At 38.6% G+C, this 14,436-nt stretch overlaps 1 protein-coding gene across 1 annotated transcript in view; it reads right to left on the reverse strand.

The window, feature by feature from the left end:
- The window catches only part of cped1 (cadherin-like and PC-esterase domain containing 1), a 208,136-nt gene that overhangs the window by 4,423 nt on the left and 189,277 nt on the right, over positions 1 to 14,436 (reverse strand). Inside the window, exons 17-20 of the mRNA XM_060903332.1 lie at positions 5,837 to 6,057; positions 3,507 to 3,608; positions 3,023 to 3,110; positions 1,387 to 1,533 (exon numbers count right to left, since the gene is read on the reverse strand). Coding sequence (XP_060759315.1) covers positions 1,387 to 1,533; positions 3,023 to 3,110; positions 3,507 to 3,608; positions 5,837 to 6,057 — 558 coding nt within the window. The remainder of the gene's footprint in view (positions 1 to 1,386; positions 1,534 to 3,022; positions 3,111 to 3,506; positions 3,609 to 5,836; positions 6,058 to 14,436) is intronic.

Below are 14,436 nucleotides of genomic sequence, written 5' to 3' on the forward strand. Positions count from 1 at the left end.
ATAAGGTTACTAAAACTGAAAACATAACTGAATAACATGTTAATTAAGAAATAAAGCAAGTTTAAAAATGACTTCAGTTCCCCTTTAAAAGAAACAAAAATAGCTAAAATAATATATCCCCCCCCCATATTGCCTGTTCCACACTCCAGACCAGTTCGGTGGCGGTAATGCACCTTTAAGTGCAACCCCAAAAATACAAAAAAAGCAACAAAATACGGAATGAAAGTATTTGATGGTAAGAACATGTGTATCTTTTTTATTTTTCAAGAATTATTATCGCATTTTTCACAAATTGCAACTGTCATTTCGCCTGTTTGTTTACATCCCAAGCAGAAATGATTTTGTCAGCTGTTTTGTATAAAGTTTTATTGATCAAATTTGCAAAAAATAAAAATAAAAATGCCCTGTTTCTCAAAATCCAGTGAACGTGGATAGAATAAAACAGTTATTCCACTCAATTTCATCATACATGGCTTATAGCCAACTTGGAGCTATGCGCTTCGTCAGCTATCAGCTCATGTACGACTCGATTTCGTGGAATAACTCTTAATTATTCAGGCAGTAGTGTTAGTTGTGGGAATCTGTAATTTGAGTCCCGTTCATTTATAATCTGTATAATATAATTGTGTCGGTTGAGATGATTTCCTTCAAAAATATGCTCATATGGAAGCAAAATCCACCACTTCACACACTTTTCCTCCCCCATCTGCACCCAACCTGGTCTTTACAAGCTAATAAAATCCTGCCTAATTGCTAATATCTCATTAAATGATCAGACAGCCAATTTATAGCGGAGTAAAAAGCAGCACGAGTGCTCTTTCAAGCCAGATTTATTGGGCTGTGTTTCTTCAAGGACTTATATGAATGGAAGTGGTTGAACTCGGTAATTGGAAGAACAGTGACTCTCTCTCTCTCTCTCTCTCTCTCTCTCGCACACACACAGTGGGGACTGGAGTAGTGTCTCGCATTATGTTCCAGGAAAATTAGATTTCTGTTGAAAGATGGTGAGTCAGCGAGCTCATGTGCTTTCTGGGTGGTAAATACAGCCCTTAATACTACAATCACAGAAACAAACCCACAGCATTAGCACTCAGTCCACCGCTGTGCATTTTGGCTCTCTGGATTTTACACACCACTAGAAGAGATTAATATGATAACCCCAGCATCACAATATCAAAGTAATATTACTCAGAGTAAGTGCTTTGTTTGTTTATTTGGTAAACTGCACAGTATACGTGAGGCATTTTGATATAATTTTGCCGTTAATGCGCATGGAGCATTTGCTGACCTCAGTAACACTGAAGCTCCATTTGTTACAGAACATCCACATACATGCCTTCAGCAATTTTCAGGTCAAGGCACGAGAGTGGACGATTACGGGTTTACCTCGTGGAAATGGCAGGCACAGCGACCCTGAAGAAACTCCTTATAGCGGCCCATGGTGATGCTGAACGTGTCAATCACCTCGTACCCGAGGCGCTTTGCACTTTCCAGAATGTTCTTGTTCACATTGTGGAGGTCCTGCACTCCTTTCTGGAAGATACAAACAGAATGTAACGTTTAACTGCATTACAAATACTGCTAATATTCCTGAAAAAATAAGTGTTATAACAACAGCTGCGTTTGGAAATAGGATCATTTTACTCCTTGGTCACATCTTTCTTTCCAAGCTTGGACTGTATAACAGCGTTATTTAACAGTTATTCCATGAAATCGACTCGTACATGAGCTAAGTTGGCTATCAGCCATGTACGACGAGATTGAGCGGAATAACTGTTTATTCTATCCACATTCATTGGATTTTGAGAAACAGAGCATTTTCATTTTTATTTTTTGCAAATTCAATAAATAAAAACTTGAGACAAAATGTCCGACAAAATAATTTCTGCTTAGAATGTAAACAAACCGGTGAAATGATAGTCGCAATTTGTAAAAAATGCTATAATAATAATAATAATAATAATAATAATTATTATTATTATTGGGCGGCACGGTGGTGTAGTGGTTAGCGCTGTCGCCTCACAGCAAGAAGGTCCTGGGTACGAGCCCCGTGGCCGGCGAGGGCCTTTCTGTGTGGAGTTTGCATGTTCTCTCCGTGTCCGCGTGGGTTTCCTCCGGGTGCTCCGGTTTCCCCCACAGTCCAAAGACATGCAAGTTAGGTTAACTGGTGACTCTAAATTGACCGTAGGTGTGAATGTGAGTGTGAATGGTTGTCTGTGTCTATGTGTCAGCCCTGTGATGACCTGGCAACTTGTCCAGGGTGTACCCCGCCTTTCGCCCGTAGTCAGCTGGGATAGGCTCCAGCTTGCCTGCGACCCTGTAGAACAGGATAAAGTGGCTAGAGATAATGAGATGAGATTATTATTATTATTATTGAAAAATAATAAAAGATAAAATCATCAAATACTTTCCATATTTTGTTGCTTTTTTTTGGGGGGGGGGTTGTTTTCGAGTAGAGTTTTTATTTCGTCCTCGGTTGGTTCAGTAACAGGCTCTGCCATTTTGTTTTTCTCTACTCACAGTATATGAGCTGATATCCTAGTAACAGAGTAGCCAATCAGAGCGTCTGATTGCTCATATCCAGTGAATGTAGATAGAATAATTATTTTTTATTGCTTGTAACTAAATCAAATGAGATGGACAAAGTAAATACACTCCGACAAAAATGCTTGCAGGTTTTTTAAATGCATACCGAAAATTTCTTCAGTTTGTCTTGACGTGGGGAACATTTACAGGATCTACACATGACCTTTGCAACCGAAGGTTCCATGAAGTACAAACCTTCATCAAGCTAATAAGTACTGACTAGAACCGAAGAGTTAAATTTGAATAAACTAGATATGAATGTATGTGAACCCACTGTTTGTATATTTCTGAAATGAGAGACAAAAAAAAAAAAAATCAACATACTGTATATAAATGTTTCATACCATCATCACGATGATTATATTCATCACTGTAAGTCAAGATTACCTGCATTGTATTTCCATTTTTAGCTGAGACAAGCTTCTTGATCACTCACCAGAGAGAGCGAGTGAATGCCGTCCACTGGCAGATGAAAGCCCATTCCTAAAGATTTCACCACCACCATGATGTTCTGCAGCTTCTCTCTGGGAAATAATTAAAAGCAGTTACGTTAAGCTCAAAGAACACAGCCGTAATATTTTAATAAACTTTTCACTCAGCAGGTAGTGGCAGGGAATAGTTTATTAGGTTTTTATTAAGACAGAGTCAGATTTAGGATTTAGAAAGTGCTGTAAGAAATGGGATTTGGATTACATATTATACATCAGTCTATCACATTTCCACGAGGTGGATTCAGATCCAATCCAACTTACTTCAGAGCGCAGAGTCAGGATCATTATATTTCATGTTTTAAAAGAAAAATAACAACATCTGAAGCATAATAGTAACAGAACACATGCACTGGTGGAAGCAAACAGACGTGTGTGTGTGTGTGTGTGTGTGTGTGTGTGTGTGTGTGTGTGTGTGTGTGTGTTAGTTACCTCTCAAGAACCTGCTGCATGGTCCCCAGATGCTCCAGACTGAGCCACTGGACCCCTCCAGCAACCAGCACTGTCTGAGGGGAGTTTACCAGAGGTCGTGACCTGCCATGGGTGACAGTCAACAGTGCCAAAGGTTAAAGTTCAAAGCCACATCTGTGAGAGATAATCATCAGCTCTTCACTGTTTACGAGCAAGCTGGACCAAGCACAAACACGGTGTGTTCTAATTTTAAATTTATCATTATTAAATTGATCAATAAATTATTAAACTGTGATTAAATGGTGAATCGTTTTGTGGATTTTTCTTTTATCAGAAATAATAGAAATCCTGGTCACCCTAAAGACATGCAGCACACAACATATAGCCCTCTCTAACACCTAACTTCTTATCTGTGTATTCAACACGGCAGGAATACTGATGACAGTAAACTGCACTCAAACTTTAGAAACTCCATGCGTCTATAAAACCTTAACGACTAATATGTACAAACTAGGCATGTAACGATTCACACAATTCACAATTCGATTTGATTCACTATATTGGGTTCACAATTCGAATTTTCCATGATATTTAAAGAAAAAAATCAAATGCGAAAAATTTTATTACAAAAAATCACAACATTTATTTTCCTTTTCTTCATCAACTTACATATTCATTTTCTTAAATTAAAAAAACAAACCCTTTGGTTTCATTTTCTTAATAGCCAACACTAATTATTTCCCCAAACACAGCCTTTGTAAAGGCTGGAGTAAAATATAATAGCCTAGTAACTAAAATATTCCATTTACTGAAAATGAAAAATGTTAAACAAACAGACCTTTTCTTAAAAAAAACTTTTATGAATTTTTGTATTACTTTCATTTTTCTTCTCATTCCTTTATCTTTCAGCAGTTTGTAAAAAGAGAGCGTCGATTTTTTGTTAAATCTAGTTGTACAGTCAGTCGCACAACAGCTCTTTCCCATTTTAGAGCTGTTTTTTGTGTGTTTTCGCGCCATTAGAGCTGTGTTACTTCCACCTCTGGTGAAGTCACAAGTGTTCCTGCTATTTTACATTATTGTGTCCTCTGCTCTTTAAACAATGCTAGAAAAATTAAGTGATCACGCGGCCTGATAATTCATTCACCATTCTTTTTTTTTTCATCGAACTGAATTGTCATACATTTTTAAAAGTGTTGAGATTGAGTGGAATAACTGTTTTGTTCTATCCACATTCACTGGATTTTGAGAAACAGAGCATTTTTATTTTTTGCAAATTTGATAAATAAAAACTTTATACAAAATATCCGACAAAATCATTTCCACTTCGGCAGATTCTTAAAAAATTATTGATGGCTGCATGAATTGACTTTAGTCTTGTTTTTTTTTTGTAGAAAGTGTCGTCTTGCTGTCGTGCCGAAGTATAGAATAGCTTTAGACATTTATTTAATTCTTCCTCAGACAATTCAGCTCTGTAATTTTCAAACTTCTTTGAGCTTTTTAACCAGTCTAAAAAAATTCAACAAATTATAATGCTAAAATATGAAGAATGTAATCAAACCGGCGAAATGACAGGAGCAATTTGTGAAAAATCCTGTAATAATAATAATAATAATAATAATCTCATCTCATTATCTCTAGCTGCTTTATCCTTCTACAGGGTCGCAGGCAAGCTGGAGCCTATCCCAGCTGACTACGGGCGAAAGGCGGGGTACACCCTGGACAAATTGCCAGGTCATCACAGGGCTGACACATAGACACAGACAACCATTCACACTCACATTCACACCTACGCTCAATTTAGAGTCACCAGTTAACCTAACCTGCATGTCTTTGGACTGTGGGGGAAACCGGAGCACCCGGAGGAAACCCACGCGGACACGGGGAGAACATGCAAACTCCGCACAGAAAGGCCCTCGCCGGCCCCGGGGCTCGAACCCAGGACCTTCTTGCTGTGAGGCGACAGCGCTAACCACTACACCACCGTGCCGCCATAATAATAATAATAATTATTATTATTATTTTTATTATTGAAAAATAAAAAAGATACGTTCTTACCATCAAATACTTTCATTCCATATTTTGATCCTTTTTTGTATTTTCTGGAGTTTTGTTTTCAAGTAGAGTTTTTATTTTGTCCTGGTTCAGCAACACGCTCCGCCATTTTGTTTTTCTTTACTCGCGGTATATGAGCTAATATCCTAGTAGTAGAGTAGCCAATCAGAGTGCGCAATTGCTCATATCCAGTGAATGTGGATAGAATAATACATAATGCAAGGTATTCAAATGAATGTTAAATGTCTCGCATATACAAACACCCACCCACACCCACACACACACACACACACCCGGACCTTTCTATGAGCTGTTCCAGTGCTTGCTGGAAGGTGGGTCTCTGGTTCTTGTGTAGCCAGAACTGTGGGTAATACGAGTAGCTGATGAGTGTTCTGCCCTGGTTCAGATTGTGGTAGATGATGGTGTCGTGAGCTTTATCCCAATCCTCCAGTGTAGTATTTACTCGCTCCATCAGGTAGTACATCATCCCCCGGTTAGTAGAATCACCGATGAACAGGACCTGAGGGAGAACAGGAATCATACAGTCACCCAATCACACCACAGGTAACAGAAACATCAGCTTATTACAGTCATATTATTTTATAGCTGCATCTCTGTAGTTAGAATGTCAAATATTTCTTCATGCTTTACTCTCTAGAACGTATTAGCCAATTTATTTGCCGCCTCATTAAAGGAGCAGTCGAGTATTTTTCAGCCGTTTTCATCTGGCTCTTTGCAATGTAATTACCAGAGAAATTACAGAGAGATTTATATATATATATATATATATATATATATATATATATATATATATATATATATATATATATATATATATAAAACAACAGAAACCCTGATAACTTAAAACTTCGCTATAACAGAAGTCTAAGGGCACTTGCAGAATTCCATGAATGCACATTGTGAACTCTATCTTCATTTTTCACATCATACTTTATACACTAAATGTCCAGAAGTATGTGAACAGCTGACCGCTGCATCCATAAGAACTTGTTGAAGGCATGGAATTCTTTAGGAAGGCTTTCCACTAGATCATTTCATTATTAATGCTGCCTTACATCAAATTAAGTCTAAAAATATTTCAGAAAATTCTAAGAAATATGTGGAATTGACTTGTGAGACAGACGTGCATCATGATAGTGTGATGGATGTGCACACAGTTACACTCAAGTCAGCTTGGCAGGAAGCGTGTGGGCCAGACCAAAGTCAATGCACACGCGCACACACACACACACACACACACACACACACACACGCACACGCACATCACCATGGCATCAGACAAACAGTCCAGATCAAACAGAAATTCAAGCCGACACACACTTCTGCCACTTCCCAAACCCGGTCCTCCCCCCGTCATCGCTGCTGCTGTGGATAAAGGAAATGAGGAATGAACGAAAGGAAAAGGAGAAGGAGGGAGCGAGTAAACAAGTGTGGCATTGTAAGAGTTTTCCATGAGCTGCTGGAGATCACAGCCTCTCAGCGGCAGTTCACATGTCCGTGGTGGAGAAATCCAAATGACGAACGCCAGCATTAATCACAAAAGATACACATTTGTGTGATGCAGACCAGCTTACACTTCTACTCAGTGTTGTATCCATGGTCCTGATCATACAACACACACTAAACATTCAGAACAATGCACAGATTCATCAACTAACAACTCCGCCGTCAAAAACAAGCAACTGTTACTCATTAAAAAAGAAATATTTTGTTCTGCCAAGTTGAAGCTCCAAGCCATAATTTTTTTTTTGTGTGTGTGTGTGTGGGTGTGTGTGTGTGTGTGTGTGTGTGGGTGGGCGGGTGCGCATTTTCTTTTTTCATTCCAATTTTCTAATTTAAACACAGACCATTTGCTACATACCAGTGACAGATCCACAGGAAAATTCTATCACTCTTAAATAAAATAAAATAAGATAGATAGATAGATAGATAGATAGATAGATAGATAGATAGATAGATAGATAGATAGATAGATAGATAGATAGATAATCTCACTGTTTCTTTTTAAAATACATGACAAATACACACTTTAAAACATTTTTTAATTTCTTAGAAAAAGAATTATTCAACTGACCTGACTGACAAGCTATGGGACAAAATCAAAATAAGGAAACGTGACAAAAGAAATATAATTTTTACTTTGACAGAGCATCTAAATTAATAGATAGATAGATAGATAGATAGATAGATAGATAGATAGATAGATAGATAGATAGATAGATAGATAGATAGATAACCATAATCATACAGAATAAAAAACAAATAAAATCAACAAGTTATATAACATTTGGGATTCTTTGATTCCATTTATTTATTTAATTTAAAAAAACAAATTAACTAGTTAGTTAGTTAGTTAGTTAGTTAGTTAGTTAGTTAATTACAAAAATTAAAAAATAACCATACAGAATAAAAAACAACCCAAACAAATAAATTCAACAAGTGATATAATATTTGGGATTCATTTAATGAACTATTTATTTATTTATTTATTTGTTTGTTTGTTTGTTTATTTATTAACTAATTAACGAATGAATGAATGAATGAATGAATGAATGACCATACAGAATAAAAAAAATATATCAACAAGTGATATAATATTGGGGAATCTTTGATTTTATGTCTATCTATCTATCTATCTATCTATCTATCTATCTATCTATCTATCTATCTATCTATCTATCTATCTATCTATCTATCTACAAATGAATGAATGAACATACAGAATAATAAAAACCCCCAAAACAAATAACATCAACAAGTGATATAATATTTGGGATCATTTTAATTAATTTATTTATTTATTTATTAACAAATGAATGAATGAATGACCATACAGAATAAAAAAAAATAAACAAATAATATTTAGGATTCTTTGATTTAATTTATTTATTTCTGTATTTATTTATCTATGTATTTATTTATTAACAAATTAACGAAGGAATGAATGACCATATGCGATAAAAAAATAAAATCAACAAGTGATATAATATTTGAGATTATTTATTTAGGCAAAGAATCGCAAATATTATATCACTTACTGATTTTTTTTAAATTCTGTATGATTATCTATCTATCTATCTATCTATCTATCTATCTATCTATCTATCTATCTATCTATCTATCTATCTATCTATCTATCAATTTATTTCAAATACTATATGGGTTAAAAAAAAGAAATTTTCTTACAAAAACCCTTTTTGCATACCATTTTCCTTAAATATATATTTGTGTTTTCTTCAATATTTAAAGTAAACTATTTAACCAGAAAAGGCAAATTCAGGCCAGAACCTAATTATTCATCTTTCTCCACTCAGGCTGCTTTTTAAAGAAATCCTGAGCTAACCCCGAAAGTGCCACGAACATTCTGTGAACTCTTCCTCTCCAAGACTCTTTAACTGAGAGTGCGTGTGTCACAACTGATCCTGTGCCTCTTAAATCAGGAAGTGGAGGAGGAAAAGTCCTGCTGAGGAGCCTCGAGCCTGTAAGGTACATGTAGAGAATCAGGATACAGGCTTTGGCTCATAGCTCTGAACCTGCACTGCTTTTAATGCAATCATTTATAAGAGCTCTTATAAAAGATGGATGTGGAGAGCGATTCTTTTCTCCACAGTGGTGCTTGAAAGTTTGTGAACCCTTTAGAATTTTCTATATTTCTACATAAATATGAAATAAAACATCATCAGATTTTCACACAAGTCCTAAAAGTAGATAAAGAGAACCCAGTTAAAGAAATGAGACAAAAATATTATACTTGGTCATTTATTTATTAAGAAAAATGATCCAATATTACATATCTGTGAGTGGCAAAAGTATGTGAGCCTTTGCTTTCAGCAGCAATAACTGCAACTAAATGTTTGCGGTAACTGTTGATCAGTCCTGCACACCAGCATGGAGGAATTTTAGCCCATTCCTCTGTACAGAACAGCTTCAACTCTGGGATGTTGGTGGGTTTCCTCACATGAACTGCTCGCTTCTGGTCCTTCCACAACATTTCAATTGGATTAAGGTCAGGACTTTGACTTGGCCATTCCAAAACATTCTTGTTTAACCATTCTTTGGAAGAATGACTTGTGTGCTTAGGGTTGTTGTCTTGCTGCACGACCCACCTTCTCTTGAGATTCAGTTCATGGACAGATGTCCTGACATTTTCCTTTAGAATTCACTGGTATAATTCAGAATTCATGGGCGGCACGGTGGTGTAGTGGTTAGCGCTGTCGCCTCACAGCAAGAAGGTCCGGGTTCGAGCCCCGTGGCCGGCGAGGGCCTTTCTGTGTGGAGTTTGCATGTTCTCCCCGTGTCCGCGTGGGTTTCCTCCGGGTGCTCCAGTTTCCCCCACAGTCCAAAGACATGCAGGTTAGGTTAACTGGTGACTCTAAATTGACCGTATGTGTGAATGTGAGTGTGAATGGTTGTCTGTGTCTATGTGTCAGCCCTGTGATGACCTGGCGACTTGTCCAGGGTGTACCCCGCCTTTCGCCCGTAGTCAGCTGGGATAGGCTCCAGCTTGCCTGCGAGCCTGTAGAAGGATAAAGCGGCTACAGATAATGAGATGAGATGAGAATTCAGAATTCATTGTTCCATCAATGATGGCAAGCTGTCCTGGCCCAGATGCAGCAAAACAGGCCCAAACCATGATACTACCACCACCATGTTTCACAGATGGGATAAGGTTCTTATGCTGAAATGCAGTGTTTTCCTTTCTCCAAGCATTAAAACTAAAAAGTTCTATTTTGGTCTCATCCATCCACAAAACATTTTTTCAATAGCCTTCTGGCTTGTCCACGTGATCTGTAGCAAACTGCAGATGGGCAGCAATGTTCTTTTTGGAGAGCAGTGGCTTTCTCCTTGCAACGCTGCCATGCACACCATTGTTTTTCAGTGTTCTCCTGATGGTGGATTCATGAACATTAACATTAGCCAATGTGAGAGAGGCCTTCAGTTGCTTAGAAGTTACCCTGGGGTCCTTTGTGACCTCGCCGACTATTACACGCCTTGCTCTTGGAGTGATCTTTGTTGGTCGACCACTCCTGGGGAGGGTAACAATGGTCTTGAATTTCCTCCATTTGTACACAGTCGGTCTGACTGTGGACTGGTGGAGTCCAAACTCTTTAGAGATGGTTTTGTAACCTTTTCCAGCCCAATGAGCATCAACAATGCTTTTTCTGAGGTCCTCAGAAATCTCCTTTGTTCGTGCCATGATACACTTCCACAAACATGTGTTGTGAAGATCAGACTTTGATAGATCCCTGTTCTTTAAATAAAACAGGTTGCCCACTCACACCTGATTCTCATCCCATTGATGGAAAACAACTGACTCTAATTTCACCCTGTCCACCTCAAGCTCCCGGATGAACAGTGGCCGATGAGGTCTCCTCTCCTTCCTCATGTCCACTATCATCTCCTTCATCTTGTCTGTGTTGAGGGTGAGGTTGTTGTCCTCACACCATGACACCAGACTGGCCACCTCCCTCCTGTAGGCCGTTTTGTCACTGCCAGTGATGCATCCTATCACTGCAGTGTCATCTACGAACTTCAGGATGATGTTGTCCTTGTGGGAGGTGACACAGTCATGGGTGGTGGTAGTATCATGGTTTGGGCCTGTTTTGCTGCATCTGGGCCAGGACGGCTTGCCATCATTGATGGAACAGTGAATTCTGAATTATACCAGCGAATTCTAAAGGAAAATGTCAGGACATCTGTCCATGAACTGAATCTCAAGAGAAGGTGGGTCTTGCAGCAAGATAATGACCCTAAGCACACAAGTTTTTCTACCAAAGAATGGTTAGAGAAGAATAAAGTTAATGTTTTGGAATGGCCAAGTCAAAGTCCTGACCTTAATCCAATCAAAATGTTGTGGAAGAACCTGAAGCGAGCAGTTCATGTGAGGAAACCCACCAACATCCCAGAGTTGAAGCTGTTCTGTACGGAGGAACGGGCTAAAATTCCTCCAAGCTGGTGTGCAGGACTGATCAACAGTTACGAGAAATGTTTAATTGCAGTTATTGCTGCACGAGGGGGCCACACCAGATACTGAAAGCAAAGGTTCACATACTTTTGCCACTCACAGATATGTAATATTGGATCATTTTCCTCAATAAATAAATGACCAAGTATAATATTTTTGTCTCATTTGTTAACTGGGTTCTCTTTATCTACTTTTAGGACTTGTGTGAAAATCTGATGATGTTTTAGGTCATATTTATGCAGAAATATAGAAAATTCTAAAGGGTTCACAAACTTTCAAGCACCACTGTACATCCAAATAATGTGTGGAGGAGATTAACTTGCCCTCCATCAGCATGTAAAGTAAAGCAGCTATACCTCCGACTATCAGTACAGAGACATCTCAGTTCTTCTTTTGACCTTCCTAATAAATCATTAACTTCACCATCATTCTGGTCTCCACAGATGTTCAGGATAACACTGTTCTCGACTTTAGAGGATGTGCACTCTGTAGCTAAATTTGCCATTTATTATTATTATTATTATCTCATCTCATTATCTGTAGCCGCTTTATCCTTCTACAGGCTCGCAGGCAAGCTGGAGCCTATCCCAGCTGACTACGGGCGAAAGGCGGGGTACACCCTGGACAAGTCGCCAGGTCATCACAGGGCTGACACATAGACACAGACAACCATTCACACTCACATTCACACCTACGCTCAATTTTAGAGTCACCAGTTAACCTAACCTGCATGTCTTTGGACTGTGGGGGAAACCGGAGCACCCAGAGGAAACCCACGCGGACACGGGGAGAACATGCAAACTCCACACAGAAAGGCCCTCGCCGGCCCTGGGGCTCGAACCCAGGACCTTCTTGCTGTGAGGTGACAGCGCTAACCACTACACCACCGTGCCACCATTATTATTATTATTATTATTATTTTATCTTTTGACATCCATTTCATCTGCTGACTTTTTACACACACTTGTCTAACAACTAATAGTCCATCAAGCTGTAGTTTAAGGGTGAAAAAACACTTAAAGCTAAATTGCTCTGAGTAGGAAATGTAAATATTTGGTATTTGGTAGCAATTCATTAAGTATAAGAGTTATACAGTACTGTGCAAAAGTCTTAGGCCCTGTCCACACGGCAATGGATTCAGGTGAATCTGATAAAATTGTTTATCGTTTCGGCCTGGCGTCCACACGGCACCGGCATTTTGGGTGCCCCAAAACGAAATCTTTTGAGAACAGGTTCCAGGGTGAAAAAATCTGGCAACGGCCCCGTTGCGAAGTCGTCTGGATGAGTAGAACGGATTTGTTTACGATGACGTCACAACTACATGACTGTCAGTGCTTCACGCTGGGTAGAAGTGTAACGAACTTGATGCAAGTTGTCAACAAATCCTATAACTTGGTTCATGAAACGCGCTTACAAAATATTTTCACTGTGAATATTTATTGTGTAATGGTGCAAAGTGAGAGAGAGAGAGAGAGAGAGAGAGAGAGAGAGAGAGAGAGAGAGTGAGAGAATAGCCCTTAGGGCAGAGTCTTTAGTCCAAACACTGCGGAAGCAGTATAACCAAAACCACGCACTGCCCGTGCGCTTTCCAAAAACAATCCCACCAGCAAAAATAGGGGAAAAAAAGGAGCGATCTCACCTCTTCAGATGTTGGTTTACAGTAAGTCCGACAATACATTCCTCAAAAAGGGCGTAGAAGAACAAAGTAATCCATCAACGTGTAGCATTCAATTTATTCCGGACCATTAAAGAATTCTGGAGGATATCAGAATGTTGGCGTACCGGCTTCCATCTACCCCCGTTCATTCCTCTTTCCGTGTCTTTCGTTTTACGCTACTGATTAATAATCAAAACTTTATGTAGCTGTTGCTACAGAAGAAGGGGTTTATGCGCATGCGTCTACTTCTTCTATTGTTCTGGTGTCTCCGATGGGACCGTCTTACAGCGCACGTACAGGTGTGGCATGTGTATTGCATCGTTTTCAGCAAGCGTTCCGTTGCCATATGTACCTGATATTTTACTGATCCGTTGCCCATGTGGATGCGATATTTAAAAAAAAAATCTCGTTGCCGTTGTCGTGTGGATGTAGCCTTAGGCATCTTATTATTATTATTTTTAAAATACAAACTTTGTTATCGACTTTTATCTTATGGAACAAGTACAAAAACACTTTAGATTTCCAAATATTAGTTTTCCAACACAAAATTAAATGTTACAGAAAAATGTTTGTCTGTCAGTCAAGAAATAATGCAGCATTATTACAGAAGAGACCACTTTTCAGACAAAAACGTAATGAAGGCTACTAGGTTTTGGTGCAAAATTAAGAAGCAAGTATGACAGTCAAACACTACGTTCAGACTGCAACCTGAAACGACCCATATCCGTTTTGTTGTGAAATCCGATTTTTTTGTTAGGCCGTTCACATTACCAATTATATGAGATTTGTATGCGATCTCCAATATGAACGGAAAACGACCTAAAAGTGTCCCGCATGCGCAAATTGACACGTAATAAGCACATCTACGTAATACGTAAACAAAAAAAAAGCGCACTCTTCAAGTTTGCAAGTAAAGCATGGAGATGAGGCGAGACCTGGCGATGTGGTTTTTGTGGTGGCGGCGGAACTCACACAATAATCTGATTAATGTGGGCAGCAGACTAATGAGACCGAAGGTGTCAAATTACTGGAAATTTCCAGAACAATCTTATAATCTTGTAATACAGGATGGTTTAAGTTATAAATCAGTTATAGAAACTGTTTTATTTAATCAGGCTAACAGATCAACATCCAGGTCCCTACCAAATCCACCATTAGCTTGATCAATTCTATAAAAGTCTATTTAAATTCTGAAAACTGTACAAATGTTGTTGTTTTCCACCAAAGAGGCGGGATTAGCCAACGCAGAATAGTGA

This window comes from Neoarius graeffei, chromosome 21 (genome assembly GCF_027579695.1).
Source record: "Neoarius graeffei isolate fNeoGra1 chromosome 21, fNeoGra1.pri, whole genome shotgun sequence".
NCBI lineage: Eukaryota > Metazoa > Chordata > Actinopteri > Siluriformes > Ariidae > Neoarius > Neoarius graeffei.